Source organism: Pyricularia pennisetigena, assembly GCF_004337985.1.
Source record: "Pyricularia pennisetigena strain Br36 chromosome 4 map unlocalized Pyricularia_pennisetigena_Br36_Scf_6, whole genome shotgun sequence".
NCBI lineage: Eukaryota > Fungi > Ascomycota > Sordariomycetes > Magnaporthales > Pyriculariaceae > Pyricularia > Pyricularia pennisetigena.
This window is the reverse complement of record NW_021940918.1, coordinates 3791219-3812748: the sequence shown is the minus strand read 5'-3', so window position 1 is coordinate 3812748 and position 21530 is coordinate 3791219. Positions and strand designations below refer to the sequence as shown.

At 51.1% G+C, this 21530-nt stretch overlaps 7 protein-coding genes across 7 annotated transcripts in view; 6 read left to right on the top strand and 1 right to left on the bottom strand.

Moving 5' to 3' along the window:
- Window positions 1-678: 678 nt before the first annotated feature.
- Window positions 679-2680, top strand: PpBr36_06710 (uncharacterized protein; the record flags this gene model as incomplete). Its single annotated transcript, XM_029893853.1, has 7 exons — window positions 679-1045; window positions 1127-1172; window positions 1377-1470; window positions 1530-1685; window positions 1767-1818; window positions 1888-2327; window positions 2396-2680. The coding sequence occupies 7 exons, from the start codon at window positions 679-681 to the stop codon at window positions 2678-2680; spliced, it is 1440 nt and encodes a 479-aa protein (XP_029746143.1).
- A 1496-nt stretch (window positions 2681-4176) lies between these two features.
- PpBr36_06709 (uncharacterized protein) lies at window positions 4177-4476 on the top strand (the record flags this gene model as incomplete). The annotated part of the gene is made up of 1 exon (XM_029893852.1): window positions 4177-4476. One exon carries the CDS (start codon window positions 4177-4179, stop codon window positions 4474-4476), a length of 300 nt encoding a protein of 99 aa, XP_029745576.1.
- A 307-nt stretch (window positions 4477-4783) lies between these two features.
- PpBr36_06708 (uncharacterized protein) lies at window positions 4784-5362 on the bottom strand (the record flags this gene model as incomplete). The annotated part of the gene is made up of 3 exons (XM_029893851.1): window positions 4784-5064; window positions 5160-5238; window positions 5339-5362. The coding sequence occupies 3 exons, from the start codon at window positions 5360-5362 to the stop codon at window positions 4784-4786; spliced, it is 384 nt and encodes a 127-aa protein (XP_029745577.1).
- Window positions 5363-6050: 688 nt separating this feature from the next.
- Window positions 6051-10978, top strand: PpBr36_06707 (uncharacterized protein; the record flags this gene model as incomplete). The annotated part of the gene is made up of 5 exons (XM_029893850.1): window positions 6051-8558; window positions 9281-9334; window positions 9429-9500; window positions 9572-10276; window positions 10361-10978. 5 exons carry the CDS (start codon window positions 6051-6053, stop codon window positions 10976-10978), a joined length of 3957 nt encoding a protein of 1318 aa, XP_029745582.1.
- A 1580-nt stretch (window positions 10979-12558) lies between these two features.
- On the top strand, window positions 12559-13323 carry PpBr36_06706 (uncharacterized protein; the record flags this gene model as incomplete). Its single annotated transcript, XM_029893849.1, has 1 exon — window positions 12559-13323. The coding sequence occupies one exon, from the start codon at window positions 12559-12561 to the stop codon at window positions 13321-13323; it is 765 nt and encodes a 254-aa protein (XP_029745583.1).
- A 1366-nt stretch (window positions 13324-14689) lies between these two features.
- On the top strand, window positions 14690-16505 carry PpBr36_06705 (uncharacterized protein; the record flags this gene model as incomplete). Its single annotated transcript, XM_029893848.1, has 2 exons — window positions 14690-14922; window positions 15032-16505. 2 exons carry the CDS (start codon window positions 14690-14692, stop codon window positions 16503-16505), a joined length of 1707 nt encoding a protein of 568 aa, XP_029745584.1.
- Window positions 16506-21160: 4655 nt separating this feature from the next.
- Window positions 21161-21530, top strand: part of PpBr36_06704 (uncharacterized protein) — a gene marked incomplete at both ends in the record, with an annotated part of 3704 nt that continues 3334 nt past the window's right edge. The window contains 2 exons of the mRNA XM_029893847.1: window positions 21161-21228; window positions 21352-21514. Coding sequence (XP_029745585.1) covers window positions 21161-21228; window positions 21352-21514 — 231 coding nt within the window. The remainder of the gene's footprint in view (window positions 21229-21351; window positions 21515-21530) is intronic.

The window sequence follows — 21530 nt, the reverse complement described above, 5'->3', positions numbered from 1 at the left end:
TAGGCACACTGTACAAAAGGTCTTGGCCTGTCGAATCCATTCACTTCGCTCCGGCTCTACTCTATCCCCTCCCTCCCGATATTCTCTCACTTTATCCAGCCACTGACCTCGTGTCACCACATTCTAACTTTTTGTTCTCGTTGCGCAGCGGATTCCGGAGATAACTATCGCCCTGTAAGTATAGCTTTCATACAATACGACTATTATATTCCCTATTCGTTCTTGTGGCTTTCGTGCGCACCGATACTCGACATCGACAATGTCCTTCGCCACAATCGCCGGCATGGGCTCTCAATAGCTCACCTTTGCACGAAACGCGCGATGGACTCCTCAGAAACCCTCCTAAGTGGCCGGAGGTTTGGTGGCTGGCTACATGCCTGCCGCCTTTTAAACTTTCACCTTAGGTGTTTTTAGCAGGAGCTGCTACTAGGATTGGATGCTATGACTGGGTTGAGTTGCCCATTCATCCCGTGCTTGCCGTCATCCCCCGCACCTGACTGCGTGTCGCGACGCCCAGCGCTATTCTAAACATCACGTCACCTTGCACTTTGGATGTTTTCGTTCGTCTCGCTTACGCTCGGTTGCTTCTTTAATTGCTCTCACTCGCTCGAACCACCGCTTTTGCATTTCATTGGCCCAGAAAAAAAAAAATCCCCCCCCCCCTCAGTTCTGTTGACTATGGCAAAACAGCATTTTACTGACGACTTGCAGCGTGAGAGGTCTCGATCGCCTCGTCGTGGTCGGTCCAGAAGCCCAGGACGTAGCGGAAACCGTCGATCCTATTCGCCGCGTAGTAACCGATCGCGTAGTGCCGATCGAAACAACCGGAGGAGGTCGCGGTCTCCTATGAACCAGCAGGGCCAGCTGGCTGGAGGATCGAACTCAGGCTATGGTGGAGCCCCCCGGTCCAACGAAGATCGTGTACAGGCCAGGGATAACATGATGAGCAACTTGCGCGAGAACTCCCAGCAGGACCGCCGGGTCTACGTTGGTAATCTTTCTTACGATGTTAAGTGGCATCACTTGAAAGACTTCATGCGCCAAGGTATGTGGCCCCGATTCGTTTTTTTTTTTTTTTTTGCGAGCTTGCCCAGCTAACCACAATGCTCACTTTTGTACTGCGCAGCCGGCGAGGTCATTTTTGCAGATGTGCTACTTCTCCCCAACGGAATGTCGAAGGTGGGCGTCTAATCGAGGGCATTTTCTTGTCTCATGGCCTCTTTATTTCTCTCTCGGATCCTCGTACTGCTTGAAGGAATTGTTGGATTGACGGATGGGTCGGGGCATTGGCCGCGAGTGATTGTAGGGATGCGGGTGAGTAAAAAGCTATACTATCTCATGTCAAACCTGGAGTGATGCGTGCTAACGCCCTGCAGTATTGTGGAATATGCAACCAGGGAACAAGCCCAGAACGCGGTTGCCACTCTGAGCAACCAAAACCTCATGGGCAGACTGGTATATGTTCGCGAGGTAAGAGTCCTAAATTGTTGACTGGGTAACGAACGAATAACTGATTCTTTGGCGCAAAGGATCGAGAAGCCGAACCCCGCTTCCAGGGAGCCAACAATGCTCGTGGTGGTTTCGGCGGCGGCGCCCAGGGCGGCTTTGGCGGTGGCGGCGGCGGCGGCTTCCCCATGGGAGGTGCCAGCGGCCCTCCCCAGGGGCGTCAAGTCTTTGTTAACAACGTTTGTCATACCCCCTCTTGCCGCTAGCGGCGTCTTCGCTCACCTTTCTCGGGGAAGGTTGGAACTGACAATTAGCTTCAGCTTCCTTACAACGTGGATTGGCGTGAGATGAAGGATCTTTTCAGACAAGCAGGTGAGTTGTCGAAATTATCTAGACCTCTGGTTGCCGGTTGCAATGCTGACGATTTTCCCCTCTTGATAGCTCGTGTCGGCGGAGTCCACCGTGCGGATATCCACATGACTCCTGACAATCGACCCAAGGGGTCCGGCATTGTCATTTACGACCACCCCGATGATGCCAACAATGCTATCCAGCAGTTCAATGGCTATGAGTGGTACGGCCGGACAATTGAAGTGCGCATGGATCGCTTCGCCGGAGGCGGTTACGGTGGTGGTGGCCGCGGAGGCTTCGGCCAGCGTGGTGGCATGGGCGGCTTTGGTCGTGGCGGCTTCGCCGGACGGGGTGGCTTTGGCGGTGCCGGAGGTTTTGGACGTGGCGGCTATGGCGGTGGTGGCGGCTTCGACGGCGGTCACATGGGTGGCGGTCCTATGGGACCTGGCGCTGCCTCGGTGCCGCCAAATCCGTTCACAGACAATGCCACTGCTGGGTCAGAACGGAGCGAGACGATTTACGTTCGCAACGTAAGTATACGAAGTTTATCCTTAGGCTCCATTTTGATTGAGTTGGCGCTGACACTTCAGGCCCACAGCTTCCTTGGTCGACGAGCAACGAGGATCTTGTTGAACTGTTTACGACTATTGGCAAGGTCGAGCAAGCCGAGATACAGTATGAGCCCAGCGGACGTTCCCGTGGGAGCGGTGTGGTGCGGTTCGACAATGCCGAAACCGCCGAGACATCTATTGCCAAATTCCAGGGCTACCAATATGGCGGACGACCACTCAACTTGAGCTTCGTTAAATACCTCAACCCTGTCGGAGGAGACAACATGGACACCGATCCACATGTCGGCCTCACTCAGGACCAGATTATGTGAAACATTGGTTCTGGTATGGGTTGAGGTGGTCAGGGTCTGGCCATGGATGGTTGAGGGCAAGTATCTTTACGATATGCCAATCAACTGAGACCCGTCTGCAAAATGCACGGAGCATTTTGCTTTCAAACGCCTTTAATACTGTATACCGTGTTTTGAGTCCACAATCCAAGATTGCCTTTCTCTTTCCTTTCATTTCTTTCTGATTTACTCTGAAGTTCTTTTTATCCTGCTCCATGTTCATATTCTTGGGAGTCATATGTTGGCGCTGTCACGTGCTCACCTCGGGTTATATCATAGTAGTCGAGGATTCCAAAAGGTTGACGCTGCGATTCACGTTGAGCCCTCTGGCTCGGGTGAGTGGGGGTTTGCATTTACGGACATGAGCTTTCTAGGAGGCGGCTCGTCAGAGAGCATTGAAATTGAACATGAACTTTCTTTTCTGTTTTGACTTTTGGTTTTGGTTTTGTTCGCGGTAATAACATGTTCGATATTTCAGTGGTATTGGATCATATGATGCGAGGGTTTAGCCTTCCGAAGGACATTGTTCTGGAAATGCCATCAGCCGTTGCCTATTGCATTCCTGTCATGTCTTATTTGGATAGGTCAGCGGACTCAGCACCACCCCTGAGCAACGGCATACAAAGGAAGGAATAATACCAGCCGAGAAAAAACACGGTCTCGATAAGAACCAGCTCCCTTTGAACGCAAATGACAACAAATGAGTAGCCAAAAGCAACGCAGAGGGACCGAGTTGGGAACATCTGTGCGACTTGAAGGGACTCCGCTGTTTGTCCATTGGCCCGCCGGCATCTTGGGGACTGTTATTGGTTTGCCAGCCGGAAGGAGTGACATGTCTTTCGGGTTTGTGCAACTAAGAAGAGCAAACAGGACTCTCAAAGCTTGCACTTTGCTGTTGAGTTCGATCATGCCGACGGGACAGGGTTTATAAGGATCTCTGTGGTCCGCTTTCGGATATTTTTTTGTTAAGAATCCACAGGTACTATCGGGCCTTGTATCTTGCGTTCCTTCCGGGAATTGGAGACGGTCCGGCCACTAGAGGGTCACCGTGGTGCCTGACCGGCTGTGACAGCATAGCAAACTTCCCTTTTTGTGACAGATCTGATCCCGTGCCGCATGAGCATCGGTATCCTTCCACGTCAACTACCTGCCTACAAGATCTGGAGAGAGTCTGCTCACGGGATGATGACGCTTGCGTAGTGCCCATTGTTAGCTTTTCTTTAAACAGGGGGTTTCCACAGAAACCTTTTTTCTTATTTTTTCGTATTTTGTATCCCAGACCAAGCTTTCTCTTTACCACGGGTTCATATCGAGCATTTCATTTCATTTTATCGGCGAGGCCTTTGATCTCTCACCACTATTCAAGATTCCACTCAGGCAAACCAGGCAGCACGCGCGAGGCACATCCGTGCTGCTGGGCGGAGTATACCAAACAAAACAACACGGAAAGGCAGCCAACTTCTTAAACACAAAGAAAAATGTGCGAAATGCACTTCTACCGGTGCATGAACTGCAATACGAAATGGACCTTTTACAAAAAGCTCGCCAGCTGCGAGAGCAGCGAGCCCGAGGCGCGGTGCCCGTCGAGCCTGTGCATGCACGTGGGCAACCAAAAGCGGCCGCAAAAGAAGGAATGCGAGGCCTGCCAGCACAAGCGAGAGCTCGCCGAGAGCATGCAGGACTACAGCGATGACGAAGGCCTTCAGTTGCCGACGCACAAACGGCAAGCCGGTGGGCGGTATGGTGGCGGTGGCGGTGGTTCTCGAGGGGGTACGTGATGCCGCTGTTTGCAATATTGGTCCTGCGCTGGGTTATTCTGTAGTGAGCCGAAGCAGATGATTGATGCTTCGTTTGCGTTATATCTCCTTGCGTCGATTCGGGTTGCCTCCTGTACATCATATTTCTTTCTTGACCTTACAATCATTTTTACCAAGCGGCGTGTCTCCAGTCCAAGAAAAGAAAAAGTGGTGGTTTGGGTATCATCGGTCTTTCCCCTATGTGTGAACCTGCAGCGTTGCCTTTCGAACGCCATGTTACGAGTTAAAACACCAACAAAGGTTAACTGCCGGCGAGTCTCCCCATGTCTCATGACTTTCCGGCAACCGCGCCGCCTTTCCTCTTCTTCGCCTTGGCTTTCTTCTTGCTCTTGTCCCTGGGCTTGAGCGCTACCATGCCGGCCTTGCAGACCTCGGCGTACCGAGCGTAAAATGCATCCAAACCTTCCGGGTCGACCGTGGTAGACAGGCTCAACTTCTCCTTCTTGGCACCCCTGCCCTTGCCGTTGCTGGCGCGAACTACGATCGGTAGCGGCTTCTCCGGGTGCAGGTCGGCTTCGGGGTCGGACGATTGCGGGGCGTCATGGGATACTGTAAATGTTCAAAAGCCAGCGGAAGCTTTGGCGTTAGACCTCAGGCTTGTTTCGCGGGACGGAGGGAGTTCTTTCTTGTTGTGGCCGGCTCACGTCGTTTTTGCGTCAGGTGTATCTGGCCGTGGTCATCCCCCTTGCGCGCGGCGAAGAGCTCCGCGAGCTTGATGAAGAACTGTGAGGTTGGCGGTGGTATGAACGTCAGTCTTCTGCCTACGGGAATCCGGGGCGGTGCGGACCAGCTTGGGAAAAGCTGCCGCACAAATCTCGCGCACCTCTTCATTTGTTACGCGACCCATTGCTTCCAGTTGTGAGCATGGGTTTGTCGACAGCGATGTTGGCAGCCTCTTGAGCGATGCGGAGTTTAGGGTCGCTATCCCGTGCCTGAGGTACCTGGGACGCAGGGCGCTTCGTCGGGTTTGCCCCCGCAGTAGTAGGTGTCCCCGCAGTAGGCAAATGACGTGAATTTAGGGTTGAGTGAGTGTCTGTTCTTTGAATTAAACAGTGAATGTTAAGCCTCAAATTTTTGTTCAGAGGATACAAAAAAAAAACCAGAAGGATCCTCAAGCTGAGGTAGGTGCCGCACGAGTATCCAGAACTGAAAGCAACTTCCTGCTGATTTTCACATTGTGTTTCCAAACGAATATACCTACCGGTACCTATGTGAGAACGAAGGGGAAATCTCTTTGCGCGCATCTTTATTCGATCCCCAATCTCCAGGGGACACCCATGTCACCCCGCCGAAAAGGACCCGCTAAAAAGTTGTCGCGCGCAAAAATGTCCCAGATTCAATTCAGTGTCGATAGACCAAGCACATATTTGCACCATGAAAGTTTCTTATGGTCAGGAGACAACTCCAACGAAGAGCTTTCCAACACGGAAACAATAAGCTTCACACGCTATTTTCAACGGCAATATAGCTGAGTTACGAGTAATATCCTGGAACCAATACGAGAAACCTTTCGCCGACTCCGACATCCGCTGATCATGCCGTCCCGTGGCGGCCGCGTCTCCAAGGGCCCCTCCTTACCTCTCAACCTCCTCCGTGAGATTGGAGTCGATGGTGCGAGCTCCAAGGGTAGAGGCAGGCCAAACCGATCAGGGGGTAGGACCTTTGAGAGAAGACCCGACCGTGGAGGCGATAGGAGGGCCGGTAGGCCCAAAGGTTCTTTACAGGCGCCACATAGGGCCGTCGACGCCACTAAGAAGCCAAATTTGAAGCGCGGCCAACGAAGACACGAGACGGACTCGGAAGGCTCAGAGGAGAGCTCCTCAGAGGACCAGGACGAGAGCGGTTTGGAGGATGAGGATGGCTACGGAGACGAAGACGAGGACGAGGACGATGACGATGACGTAGATGTCAGCGATGACGAGGCGCTTACCAAAGAGAAAGGCCTACCAAAGGCGGTGCGGGATAAGATTGCCGAGGACGACAAAGAGATTGCTGAGCTTGAAAGGAGACTCGGCATCAAGGGCCGCAAAGGGCTGCCAAAGTCTTTTAAGGAAGACGGACTGGGCGATCTGCTGGAGGGCATCGACGAGGCCGTCGGGATAGAAAGCAACGAAAAGAAGAAGAGAAAAGCAGAAGCGGACGAATGGCTAGCTCAGAAACGGCAAAAGGCCAACCAGACAACCCGAAAGGTTGAACAGAACGACGATGATGAGGGCAGCGGCAGCGAGGACGACGAGATTGACGAGGATGACTTTGGCATTGATGATGAGAGCTCCCAAGATGGAGGCTCTGATGGCGATTTCGAAGGCTTCGAGTCTGACCCGGAAACCGTATCCGCACCTAAGCCGCAACGAGAAAACCCATACGTTGCGCCCACGTCAGGGGTCACCGTGGCCAAATATATCCCTCCATCCATGAGGGCAAAAACGGGGTCAGACGATGAGCTCATGTTGAGAATACGACGTCAGACACAAGGTCTGGTGAACAGGTTAACGGATGCGAATTTGATTTCTATATTGGGCGAGATCGAAAAGCTCTACCGGGAACATCCAAGGCAGCACGTCACTTCAACGTTGGTCGATCTACTTCTGGTTCAGGTTTGCGACCCTTCCAGTCTTCCCGACACTCTCTTGATTCTCACGGCTGGCTTCGCCACCGCCGTATACAAGGTCATAGGTATGGATTTTGGAGCATACCTAGTACAGACCACAGCGGAAAAGTTCAAAGAGCACTACGGGAAAACTGTTGATCGCACACGAGAGCAAGAGGAGGTCACCAAGGAAACGTCAAATATCATCACTTTCCTATCCCAGATGTACAACTTCCAAATGATTGGTTGCAACTTGGTTTTTGACCACATCCGTTTTCTCCTTGGCGAGCTTTCGGAGCTTAACGCTGAGTTGCTGTTGAGGATAATTCGAATGGCGGGAAAACCATTGCGACAGGATGATCCAATGGCACTGAAGGATATTGTGGCGCTCATCCGCCCAGCAATGGCAAAAGTTGGGGAGAACAATGTCTCAGTCCGAACCAAGTTTATGATTGAAACGATCAACGACTTGAAGAACAACAAGATGAAGGCCGGTGCAAGCGCGTCAGCCATCAACACGGAACACACAACCAGGATGAAGAAGCTTCTAGGTACGTTGAGCTCTAGGAAGCTCAAGGCAACGGAGCCATTGCGCATGGGCCTCAAGGACATCGAGGAGGCCGACAAGAAGGGCAAATGGTGGCTGGTTGGGTCAAGTTGGGCCGGCAAAGACCAGACGGATAAGAGAACTTCTGATAAGCCTGAAGCCGAAGAGACAAGCGACGTCGACGATTTAGACATTTATGATGACGACGACTTGGACGTCGACCTTGAAGCCCTAGCCCGACGGTTGATGTTGAACACAGACATCAGAAGGTCCATCTTCTTTGCGGTCATGTCAGCACTCGATTTTGAGGATGCATACCGAAACCTTCTGAAGCTGAGATTGAACAAGGAGCGACAAAGGGAGGTCTCGCACGTCTTGATTCAGTGCTGCGGCTCGGAAGAGCAGTACAATCCATATTATGCTCTGGTGGCGCGCAAAATATCCAGCGATGACCGCAGGATGAAGTGGAACTTCCAAGACACATTGTGGAAGTTCTTCAGGCGCTTGGGCGAATCGCTCTTCGACGAGGAAGCCGACGAGGTAGACGATGAAGACGACAAGGCCACAGAGCTGCGCCGCATCGTCAACATTGGAAAGTTCTATGGCAACCTAATACACGAGGGCGTCCTCGGCCTAGACGTCCTCAGGTGCCTTAACTTTGTCTACCTAAAACCCAAGACCAAAATGCTGGTTGAGGTCATTTTGGTCACTGCCCTGCTGGACTTCCCATGCAAGAATCGCGCAGGGGCAGATGAGGTTATTCGCAAAATGTTCACACTGCCGGGGAAACCAGAGTTTGCGAGGAGCCTGAAGTACTTTATGGAAAAGGTCATGCGCAAGTCTGAGCTGGGAGGCGACAAGAAGAGGACCAAAGTACTCCGAAGACGGGAGAATGTCGCAGAGCAGGTATTGGCTTCATTGACGTCAGAAGTATGATTCGAGGCCCAACAAATGTTAGAAATATTCCGGAGGCGGGCTTGCTGCCGGAGGGATCGGTATGGGATGCATTAGAGAAACCGTCATTGAATAAGCCGAGAACCATCGCCATGGCCACAACGGCAAAATTATAGTCCCATTCAGAGCATGCATGATAATGTTTGTAATCATATGTAGAATGCTCTCGGCCACGTTCTGCCGGTGGCGCTGATTACCAGTCAGGTCCGGCCGGAGCGACTAGCACGTACGGCTCAATTCGGCAGCTTTGACGCCTCAGGCATCAACGCCCCTTGCAGTGAAATGCTTGGACCAGTCATTCGACGGCCCAAAAAAAGTATTGCTAGCTTCCCAAGTCAAAGCATCTAAGCTCCCCCAACGAATAACGCGCAGAAAGTTTACGCACACCCGTTAAAAGCTCAAGATCTGCCATTGTTGTCGCAGCAGATCTCGTTCTTGTTCTTTTTTTTTTTCTCATAATCACATATCCATATCAACAAAATGCTCTCCACCCGCTTAATATCAGGACCTGCGGCGCGCTCCGCATTCAGGAAATCAACGTGAGTTTTGTTGGTCCTCCGAAGACATGCAAGACGAGACGAGACGACAGCCGTGTCTTTTTTTTTTTTTTTTCTTGAAGAATCTGCATCGCTAACAGAGGCTATTTTTTTTTTCTATTGGCAGTCTCCCCACAGTCGTCGCCCCGAACTCGCTGTCGAGATGGAGGAGGTCATATGCTTCGGAAGCTGGTTAGTTGAACCGATGTCAACCTAAAAAAAAAAAAAAATTCCACATGCAACAGAAACTGACAATCTACTACGTTTGCTGGTCGCAGAGCAAAAGGACCTTGTCATCATTGGCGGAGGTGTCGCTGGCTACGTTGCTGCCATCAAGGCTGGCCAGCAGGGCATGAAGGTGCGTTTCAGACACTAGCACTACGTCACGAGTAAGGAGCCTCACTGACATACATATTTCTACTTTCGCAGGTTACTTGCATCGAGAAGCGCGGAACCCTTGGCGGCACATGTCTTAACGTTGGATGCATTCCCTCAAAATCTCTCCTCAACAACTCGCACCTGTACCACCAGATCCTCCACGACACCAAGAACCGCGGTATTGAGGTCGGCGATGTCAAGCTCAACCTCCAGCAGCTCATGAAGGCCAAAGACACCTCGGTCGGTGGCCTTACCAAGGGCGTTGAGTTTCTGCTCAAGAAGAACGGCGTCGAGTACCTCAAGGGAACCGGCTCCTTCGTCAACGAGCACGAGATCAAGATTGCACTCAACGATGGTGGCGAGACCAGCCGCACTGCCAAGAACATTCTTATCGCAACCGGTAGCGAGGCGACCCCTTTCCCCGGCTTGGAGATCGATGAGAAGAGGGTTGTGACCAGCACCGGCGCTCTTTCCCTCGAGAAGGTTCCCGAAACCATGACCGTCATCGGAGGCGGTATCATTGGTCTCGAGATGGCGTCTGTGTGGTCTAGGCTCGGAGCCAAGGTTACCGTTGTCGAGTACCTTGGCCAGATCGGTGGACCCGGCATGGACACTGAGATTTCTAAGTCGGCGCAGAAGATCCTGAAGAAGCAGGGTATCGAGTTTAAGCTTAACACGAAGGTCAACGGTGGTGACACCACTGGCGACAAGATCAAGCTCGATATTGACGCCGCCAAGGGTGGCAAGGCTGAGTCGGTAAGTCGGTTGATTCTGTGCCTTTGCCACAGTTCGAATAGAGAAAAGTTGTTAAGCTGACAAATCAATTCATCTGTGCAACAGATCGAGTCCGATGTCGTCCTTGTTGCCATTGGCCGTCGCCCGTACACTGGTGGGCTCGGTCTGGAGAACATTGGCCTGGAGACCGATGACAGGGGTCGTGTCGTCATCGACTCGGAGTACCGCACCTCGCACCCCCACATCCGCTGCGTTGGTGATGTTACCTTTGGCCCCATGCTGGCACACAAGGCTGAGGAGGAGGCTGTAGCGGTCGTTGAGTACATGAGCAAGGGCTATGGCCACGTCAACTACGCCGCCATCCCTTCGGTCATGTACACACACCCCGAGGTTGCTTGGGTTGGTCAGAGCGAGCAGGATCTTCAGAAGTCTGGCGTCCAGTACCGCGTCGGTACCTTCCCCTTCAGCGCCAACTCTCGTGCCAAGACCAACCTCGACACTGAGGGTATGGTCAAGATGCTTGCGGACCCCGAGACGGACCGTATCTTGGGCGTGCACATCATCGGCCCCAACGCCGGTGAGATGATTGCTGAGGGCACTCTGGCCCTTGAGTACGGAGCATCGAGCGAGGACATTGCCAGGACTTGCCATGCCCACCCCACACTGGCTGAGGCTTTCAAGGAGGCCGCCATGGCCACTCATGCCAAGGCCATCCACTTTTAAATGGTGTTTGTGCTTTGGCTGTTGTCTTGTTACGATTATAGCGAAGCATTAGAGGGTTTTCTTTCAATTTTTATGTATTTTTCCGGCATTTCCCAATGCCGCTTACAGCCTTGGGAATATGGCATGCACCCAGTTCCGATTTCTACATGATGGCGGGAGGCAAGCTTTGATATATAGATAACGTCTCAAACCAGCATGTGTCTATCTCTGACTTGCCTGGCCCGCCATTTAAACCAAGAAAAGAGAAAGGGAAAGAAAAGATTAAAAAAAAGGTCGGATCTGGTTGAGAAGATGAGCGCATGGATAAGTCGGGGAAAGATTTGAGCTACCTAAGCTGCTTCTAGACGGTGACACAAAACTGTTGCCTTTTTTTTTCTTTGTCTTCAGGGGAAACTATGGGAGTCAGTGAGCGATCACGAGTGTAATAATAGACGGTGCTGTGCTATGTCAAAATGGATGCTGGCTCACGGTCAGTGATACAGGATGTAGTGTGAGTCTTTCGGTTCGTTGCAAGTGAGCGCACGACAGGTGAGTACTTTGGGCAAGTGTGGCTCCATATCGTTGTATGTTCAGCAGCCTTGTCCTTTAGTGAACAAGAAAAGCTCACTAGGCTGCATTATTGATAGCATGTTTGCCTTGTTTCTTACATCAGACAGGAAAGGACGCGCCCTAGGTCTGCCCCGGTGAACCGAAAAGAAGGCCGAAATGGGAAAGAGTAAGGAACGGAAGAACTTACCCGTAAACTAGTCACGGGTGTCACACAGAATCTGTCAGGATCACGACATATCATGTGTTGCGTGACCATCAAATGGGAGGAGAAAACGGAGCAACCCGGGATCGAATCAACTGAAAGGAGAGAGGGAGGCCTTGGAGTAAACCGGATGCTGGGTGTGTTACTGTCACCTAGCATGGGACTAGAGAGAGAAATTTCACTTTGCCTTGGTCGCCTTGGTCCTACCCCCTTATTTTTTGTTTTGTTTTATTTTTTTATTTTTATTTTTTGCTCTTTGAAGCTGGGTCCCGTCGCTCTTCTCTGTTGCTGTCTTTCTGACTTGTCTGTTTCTCTCTCTTTTTTCTCACCACGAAGGCAACTGATCGTACTGTATTAGTGTTTTCTGCTCATTCAAAAAAAAAGCCCCTTGATAAACGGCACAAGACAAAGACAAACGAACATCCTCAGACAGCACAGAGGGATTAGACGAGACTAAATCATGGCATTCGGTGGTGGAGGTTTTGGCTATTCCTTTATTCCATACGCGAGTTTAGGTATGTTTTCAAACGTTTCCCTACGCTACTCCTACCCCGAAGCTCCATTGACCGAGCAGCTGTCCGAAATGGTTGCTAACATTGATGATATAGGCAGGCAAGGGTTAGTGGTCCCTTTGACTGCTGTTTTCCATCCATTATCCCCAACCTTCCATCTCGTGCACTCGTATACTATTATCATGTCGCAAGCTCTTCCCACTTGGGAGGATCCGTCAACTTCCTCACGGAGAAAAAAAAAAAAAAAAAAAAAAAAGAAACCAGACTAACAAAGGAACCCGGGCTGGGAAACCCAACACATAACCCAATGTCACAGAATGAGCCTGGGCGAGACCATCGAGAAGCTCCACTACGCACACGAGCGAAACATGCTAGGGGTCGGAGTGCGCAGCGCCTGCGGCGGCATGTGCTGGCGACCCACGGCGCCGGCGACGTGCGGGATCCCAGACGTGGTGCACATCTGCCCGCACGCGCGACAGCCCACCATCGAACGTGTCTACTGCGAAGGCGGTAACGCCGGTCAGCAAGGGGGGGGAGGCAGCAACGGCGGCGGCGGCCAGCAAGGGAGCGTGGTTAACGTGTTTTCGGCACCCGTGTCGCTCACGCAACAGCAGGGGTTGCCGTTCCTTCAACCGCAGACGCAACAGCAACAACAACAACAGCAGCAGCAGCCAATGCTGTTCGGCATCCCGGTGTCGGTGGCGAGCGAGCAGAGTTCAGTCCCGTGTCCGACGGGGCATGACGGCGGTGGCATGGGCGTGGGAATGGGAATGGGGTTGGGGTTTGGAAGCCGGGGTCTGGGGATGGGAATGGGGATGGGGTTCGGTATGGGCACTGGGGGATCGAGTGGCGGCGGGAACAACAACAACAGCAGCAGCAGCAGCAGCAACAGCAACAGCAACACAGCTCCCCGCAATGGAGTCTTCGTGTTCCCCGCAAACAACAATCAGAGCAGCGGCGAAGGACAGCTGTTCCAGGCGATACCGGCCACTCAGCTAGGCAATATCAATAACGGCGGAGTGGTTTATCAGCTGCAACCGGTGCAACGGCCGAGGGAGGCGACATGGGTTCGGTTCGTCTGAATTGATATTGATTCTTGACGGTAACTTCCTTGTTTTTTTTTTTTATGTTTTTTTCCCTCATCTTTTAACCGGTCGTGTGGTGTGGTGGTCACTGGTTACGTATGCTACATGTGCGACTGCTGGTGTTCGCCGTTTCGTATTCTTGTGTCTTTTGTTATCTAACTGGGTTATTATTTACTGTTTTTGTTTTAGCTCGTCTCGCTTCCTTTTTTTCCCCTTTCGGTCTCTTCACCTCGATCAGTTGACCCAGTTCACCTCTGGGTGTATATCTATCATGGCGTGCAGCTTTAACTGGCTCTGGACTAATAATTCTAGATCTAGTATAGTCTAGTTTATTTTCTGAGTCGTTTATATGCTCACAGTGCCTGAAAGTCATGCTTTAATGATGCGAATCGTGTAGGGTTGCATGCTAGTACCTACTTAATCGGTCACCGATTCCTCGGATTCTTCCAAGATGAAATCGGACGAAGGGGGTTAGGGAGACTTGATGCAAGAAAATCCCAGCAGACCAACAAAGCCAGAAGTTGCCAATCTCCCAAGGGATGCGCGTCGCATGCTGGCTGTGTGTTCTAGACTTGTTAGATTACCACGTTGATCTTTAAAGACCAGGAATTCTTCTAGTACAAATGAGCCTAGTGCCTTGGCGCGTGTCAGGAGCCCAGGGTCCAGTCCCACGGGCCCCCCACCTTCGTCCCCGCACCGTTTGGTGGTCCAAGTGGACATGCAGCATGCCTGGATGGCTGCTGGGGCGGTGAAAATACAGCATCGTTACATTTTACTACAAAGTGGGATGACAGAGTTACCGAAACGCCAAAGCTCAAACTCTGTTTCTCACATTCTGCAGCAGAAATCAGATAGTTTTCTTCAAGAAAAAGCAAAGATCAATAATCGGCTTTCCGCCAACAGTCGATCGTGAGTTTTGACAATTTGCGTGTTTTTTTTTTTATCAGATGAGCTCACGCCAGTCAAATTTCAACTGATGGCTGGTGTCTCGGTTATTTGGTCGTTCAATTTGGCGAGCTCGTACCCCTTGTGTTCTCTTTTGTGCTACCTTATCACAGACCGCGGCTAATCTGTCCACTGTTTGATTGAGCTCCACCCCCCTCCGCCCCTCTCCCTCTCTCCAAAAAAAAAAAAAAAAAAAAAGGTTCCTAGTTTGTGTGTACCGTACCAAACCTACCCAATACGGATTGATGGATCCTGATCCCTTCAACAAACGAACTCTTAACCTCGCCCCCTTTCCACTCTCCCCAGATTTCTCGGCTGAGTGGGATGTAAAAGGGTCCTCGTCAAACTGCTTCTCTCCAACCTTGGGCCTGGTCACAACAACTTGTCTTGACCACGTCTCCTCAGTTCTACGCCCACAATGGCTTCCATAACAGCACTACAAGCCGCAGAGGCGCCTGGGGCCAAGGCCAAGGAAAAGACCTACCCCTTGATGTCCAGACGCGAGATCGAGGGCCTGATAGCAGATGGCAGGACAATCTTCATCCTCGATGGCTTCGTCATCAAGGCAGATGCGTGGAAGAAGTATCACCCTGGTGGTGACAAGGCCATGCTGCACATGATTGGAAGGGATGCAACCGACGAGGTCACTGTGTTAGTAGAGCCTCCTCTCCTGTCACATTCCCATCCACCCCCCTCTTCTCCTGCCCGCCGTCCGTCAAGGGCAAAGCTAACAGGAGCCCATTGGTTTGCCTATTTGCAGCCTCCACTCTGCCGAAGCACGACAGATGATGAATCGATACCGCATTGGTCGCATCGAAGGCCATTGGAAGAACTTTGTACCCCCGATCCAAGGCGGTCACTTCCGCCCTCTGGCAGCGCCCGACTCCCCACCAGACAGTCCTTTGTTGGAATCCACGACAGCCACCTCAAGCGATTCGGACTCCAGGCCGCCGTCCCCGGTGTTTGACTCGGCAGGCATCAAGTATCGCGGCCAGAACCCGCCGCCGTCGGTTACATCGGTATCCTCAGTGGATGAGCCCGAAGATCTACCTGACGGCATTGCTTTCCTAGACTCTTTAACCAAGAAGGAGATCGACCTGGACAAGGTGACGTATCCCTCTCTGGATGAGGCCACCCAGAGGGATATTGTGCAAAAGTACCGCGACCTGAACGCGAGGATCAAGGCCGAGGGACTTTACGATTGCAACTACGGTTCTTACTTCTACGAGGTGAGGAGGTATTGCGTCTTGTTCGGTATGATGGCGCTCACCCTTCACTGGGGATGGTATATGACCAGCGCCGTGTTCATGGGCATGTTCTGGCACCAGCTTCTCTTCAGTGCCCACGATGCTGGTCACATAGGCATTACACATAACTTCCACGTCGATACCATCATCGGCATCTTCATCGGTGACTTCCTGGGCGGTCTATCTATTGGCTGGTGGAAGCACATGCACAACGTCCACCACATTGTCACCAACTCACCTGAACATGACCCCGACATCGAGCACTTGCCATTCATGGCTATTTCTCACCGTTTGTTTGGTTCCCTGCGCTCGACCTACTACGAACGCATCCTCGAGTACGATGCTGTGGCGAAGATCCTGGTGCCAATTCAGCACTACTCCTTCTACATTCTCCTCATGTTTGGCCGCTTCAACCTTTACCGCCTCTCTCTCGAGTTCATCCTGCTCCGCAAGGGGCCCAGGAAGGGTCCAGCATGGTGGCACCCGTACTTGGAGCTGAGCGGACTCGCCTTCTTTTGGTACTGGTATGCCTACCGGCTCGTGTACTGTTCGATCCCGGACAACCTGAACAGATTAGCATTCGTCATGATCAGCCACATGGTGACCATGCCGCTGCACGCGCAGCTCACGCTGTCTCACTTTGCCATGAGCACCGCCAATCTGGGGCCTACTGAGTCATTTGCCCAGAAGATGTTGCGCACCACCATGGACGTCGACTGCCCTGAGTGGCTCGACTTCTTCCACGGCGGTCTGCAATTCCAGGCCATCCACCACCTGTACCCGCGTATCCCGCGCCACAACCTCCGCCGCGCCCAGGTCCTCGTCCGCGAGTTTTGCGCCGAGGTCGGTATCCCCTACGCCTTGTTGGGATTTGTCGACGGGAACAAGCTTGTTGTTGGGAAACTTGCCGAGGTTGCTAGGCAGGCCGCTTTCTTGGCAAAGTGTGAGCAACACACTATTGAGAATGGCGGATTGCACGGCCATTGATTGGCATCGTGCTTTTTCTTTTTGTCTTTGCCCGCTCGCGTGAGATGCTGGCTCCCTTTGAATTTCTGGTGTCAGCATGCGGATTGTAGGAATATAGAACCTGGCTTTAAAAACCAAAAAGAAGGATAGCCACGTATATACTAGAAGTAACTTCTCTGTATATGGTAGTCTGGGCGGTCGAAAATAAATCGAAGCGTTGAAAGGCTCACGCCCAAAACAATAGACAACGATGAGAAAAAGCTGTGCTTGTGGACAAGAGTGAATGAATGCTGTGCTTATTGTGCGGAGCAAGGCTGTTTGTCGTCATTATGACTTCAGTCTTAGCATGCGCCAGCGTCACATCCCGAGTGATCAAGGTTAAATAGGGTCATTCGCTAATCAGATAGGTAGGTACCGTTAGCTAGGCGGTTAAAAGGTAGTTAAAGAAGGTGGGTTGGGGCAGAGATGTGTGTAGTATGTAGTATTTCTTTTTCATTTGTTTGCCGTCTGCCGAGAAACCCACCCATTTCCGGGCGTTCCGGCTGTTCCGTAGTTTTCGGCCTTTTTCTCTCTCTCTCTTCCTTGCACCGTAAGCATGCCAGGACTAGAGTGAACCTTTTTTTTGGGGCCGCAAATCAAGAAATTAAGGGCGGTTTTCTGACCGAGTCAAGAGGACTAGTCTAGACTATAGAATCGATCTATCTCGGTAGTTGGTTCGACTAGACGAGATAGGTAAGGTAAGTAAGTATCTGGCTTTTAGATTCTGAGGTCAAAGCCAAATTCGACTACATACCACCCCCTTCCCCTGTATCCTGTGTGTTCTGTTCTTTTGTCATTTGTTTTTTTCTCCCTATACTGGTTTGATAGGTTTTTCCCTCCCGGAAAATCTGTCATGCGTCTCAACGAAAAAAAAAANNAAAAAAGACTAGACACCATTAACGAAGAGCCATGTTCGACTTTTGACACGGCACAAGCAGTCATGGGAGTCTTCACAAGACGCTCCGCACAGATCCCTTATCTGACAAAGGGGTGAGTGAGATCGGATTACGTTGGGACACCATTAACGAAGAGCCATGTTCGACTTTTGACACGGCACAAGCAGTCATGGGAGTCTTCACAAGACGCTCCGCACAGATCCCTTATCTGACAAAGGGGTGAGTGAGATCGGATTACGTTGGGCATTGCTCGTTCGCTTACTATTTTTTTTTTTTTTTCCTTCTCTTTTTCTTCTTCTCTGTCATTTCCCCACCGCGCAGCCCCTCGCCCTTCGTTATTATTAATATTGTTATTATCATTATTATTTTCTATCATTTTCTCGTTTCAAACTAGGCCTAGCAAATCACACCTGTGACTTGACAAGCGGGAGCTCGGAAACAGCCGCAGCCTGACCGACGTTGCATATGATGTGTCACATTCTGGTTTGTGGAGATAAGGAGGACGTGCCTTTTTGGGGGCATATGGAGTATATGGGGTATACAAGAAGAGAAAAAAAAGGAAGGGAGTGAAGGAGCAAAAAAAGGGTGTGGTGTGGCGTGGGCTGACAGACTTGAATAAACTGTCGAGCAACCGGGTCAGCGAGGATCCGAGGAGTTGTCGTGCGACCTTGCTGGCATGTATTGTACATATCGATATCAAATCTCTCTTCTGTCTTCACTTTACAGACTTCCTTAACCCACTCGACCCACGTATTCGCATGGGGGGTTTTGCCAGTGGTGTGGTCCGAAAATTATCTCAAGGAAGGCTGCAAGCAGGTAAAGTAGTAAGCCTTCAGCTGGTGGGTCGCAGTGCATGCAGTACCTATTCCGCCGGTCCAAGGTTCACAAGGGCCAGTTTCTTGTGCACGTGCTCGTTTCTTGAACCGGAAGACTTGCCTTGTACGCAATAGCGCCAACTTCGGGAAGGCTTTTTTTTTCGTTTGTTCTCTTGTTTTTTTTTTTGTCTTCCTTTCTCCGGTGTCTGGCATCACCAGTGAGGCGAACACACTGGCAACCTGAGGGCGTGGGTTGCGTTTTCCATGACCGGTGAGCTCAGGGGTTTTAAGTGGGATATCTGAATATGTATGACGAGAGCGACTGTATAATGGTTACTCGTGGGGGAGACATCAGCTGGCAGAAGGGCGAATATAAAGTCAGCTTCTCTTCTCCAGAGAACCAAAAGACAAGATCAGGATTTCCAGTCAGGCTCGAAATGTTACAGTCTTAGTATAGTCTTCAAGTCTATCGAGCTTACATTGCCCCCAGAACCCAAGACTATCCATGTGAGTTCCCCACGAAAGAGCAGCGGTAATAGCAAAGCATAGTGTCAAATATCAAGGAGCTAATACGCGATTCTGAGCCTCCAGTTAGCACCTACTGCAACTAAGAGAAACTACAGCAATTATGGACAAGACTGCAGCAAAACGCATTGCCAGCAGGGGTAACGATGTAAGTCAGGTCTAACAACACTCCCTCTCAGCCCTGACAAAAAACCAAAAGCCATATCTGATCAAGAGCACAAAACGTAAAAGCCCGGTTTTGCCGAGAGGGCCAGGAGGGCTGCTGCCCGTAACGCCGAAAAAAACAGGCCCCCTCCCCCCGCTCCTTTTGGTCCGAGCACCACCTCTCAGGAGCCAAAGAAGGAGGAAGAGAAGAAATGAGTTGCCACTTCGTCGAGAGGGCTAACAGGGTGGATGGAAACAGCTGCTGTTGGGTTGTTGTCGGTTTACGGCCGGGGTATTTTTTTCATTTTCTTGTGGTCGTTGAGACCATTAAGGATCAAGCGCCATTTATATCATGTCTTATTTGGACTTTGGCCGCTTTACTGTCGTTACCAACCAAATCATAAAATAAAACTTGATGCAGCACATTATTGTCAGAGGCAGTGGCCCCCAGCTGTCAGATTTCCAGAGAGACTCAAAAGTGATGAGTATCCACCTAACTCAGTTGTTAAGGTCTACAAGAGGCGGTTGAGAGATACTGGACCAAACAGGTAAGTAAGCGCTTAAGACGATGTACCAGTGGGCCAATGGGAATCACGCTTGAATAAATAGTCGTTACAACCCTACTAGTAGCACATAGAAGAAATAGCCTGCAATCTTTATCAAGCCCAGTCTTGGGGGCAATCTCTCAGAGAAAATTCAGCTACAAGATCATAAGCGCCATTGTACGACGAGCAATTATGTACAGAAATAACAATAGATCAGGCGCAATCCAACCGACTGAAGATGGAGCGCAGCGACACCACAACGCAAATTACTCACTCACCATATACCCAGAATGCCAAAGGTCAGCCGGTATGTTGTGCCACTTAACACCCTGCAGCTGCATACTGCCATCTCGATACTGAAGAGATGATCCCCCATGTTTGTCCGTCATCGGGAGAGTCTTTTGGCTCTGGGTTTCTCCAACTAGTAAGTGTGGGACTCGGGACAACAAAAAGCCCAATTTCACCATCGGCACCCAAGAAAAATCAAGATCCGAATGCAGATAGATATGCATCCTTTGATTGCACCCACGTGTCGTTGCTTATCAAGACCGCTTAGAGTCGGCTCTTGGGCTCCAGATAGTTCTGGTGAGGTCATCGTCGCCATCGTCGTACTGCCACTACCACTGGCAACCCACGCCCATTCGGATGAGATTTCTGCGTGGTTGGATGGAAGTGCAACCAGAGCTAGATGATGCTATATGGGTAAAGGCGGCAGATACGGCTTTCAATGGCACACCGAGTCTCATCTTGATTGGTTTTCGAGGCTGACCGGTCAACTGGGCCGCAGTTGCTTTGCATGGTTGTCCTGAAAGCGGCTGCAGATGAAATGAATCACATTGTTGCTTTGATGTGTTCTCGACGCCTGCCTTCACGCATTTGTTTTTAAAATGACGTTTTTACCGTTATGGCTAAGGCATACCTACTTTGAAGTAGCTTGGGGTTGAAGAGACAACAGATTATGGGGAGAGCATGTACCCAGTGTTTTTCTCTAGGTACCTGTTCATGAATCGTATGTGCTTCGCGGGTACCCCGCACAGACCGACTGGCAGGTCAATGGATCCACAACAATACAGCCTTGAAGCAACCACCCATTGTGAATTCTTCAGCCTCGCGACGTTGGTAGGTGGGCTCAGGTGGATCTGCAGTAGAATTGACCCGCATTTTCACTACAGAGGTTACGCAGTGAACGAGTTGCCGTGACGTACCTACTGATCCCAGCCCGAATCTGACCTCAATCACCTGAAATCCATTCTTTCTTTTGCCTGCCGCCCGTTGAACGCGACATGAACGTTTACTCCATTTCTTGGCCCAACACTCATTCGGGAAAGCAATGACGAAGCTCTACCATTGCTGAATTTTACTACCCAACCATATTGCAACAAGGCGAAGCAAAACGTCGCTCAATCAAACGTTAGCTGAGCTGTGAATTCCAAGGCAAAACCCTAGTCTTTCGGAGACTGTGAAAACGGCTCCAAGCGAACCTGAAAGGTCACTACCTACAGACTAAACTCTGGTGACTGCACCCAGTACAGACCTTCCTTTATTGAGGCGGGACAGATAGGCCGAGGTGGTGCACGGGGTCGACCACCAGAAAGTCTCCAGGCCAACCAAGCCACGCAACTCGTCCGCTTATTCCGACCAAACCAGTGAATGCACGACGACCGTTTGCTTGACTCACTGGAGATGACAGCCCACTAAGTGGCTTTTCAACCATGGACCCCAACGTCACGAGGCTGCTCAATGATAAGATATACGACAAGAGGAAAGTTGGCGCCCTAGAGTAAGTGACACGCCCACCTCTACACTTTTCTCATACCCTCCCGCATTCTCTCCGCTCCCGTCACTCGGGAAAAAAAGGACCTATCACTCACGCTCGAGAAAAAAAAAAAAAAACACCGGGCAGACTTGAGCGGAGCATTCGTGAACTAGTTGCTTCAAAGGACCATGAAAGAATCAAGGCAATCCTTGACCAGCTTTGCTCTGATTATGCGTACGCGTGCCATCTTCCCCATGCTCGAAATGGTGGCTTGATAGGCCTTGCTGCCGCTGCAATCGCCCTCGGCCCTGTGAGTGTGCAAACCT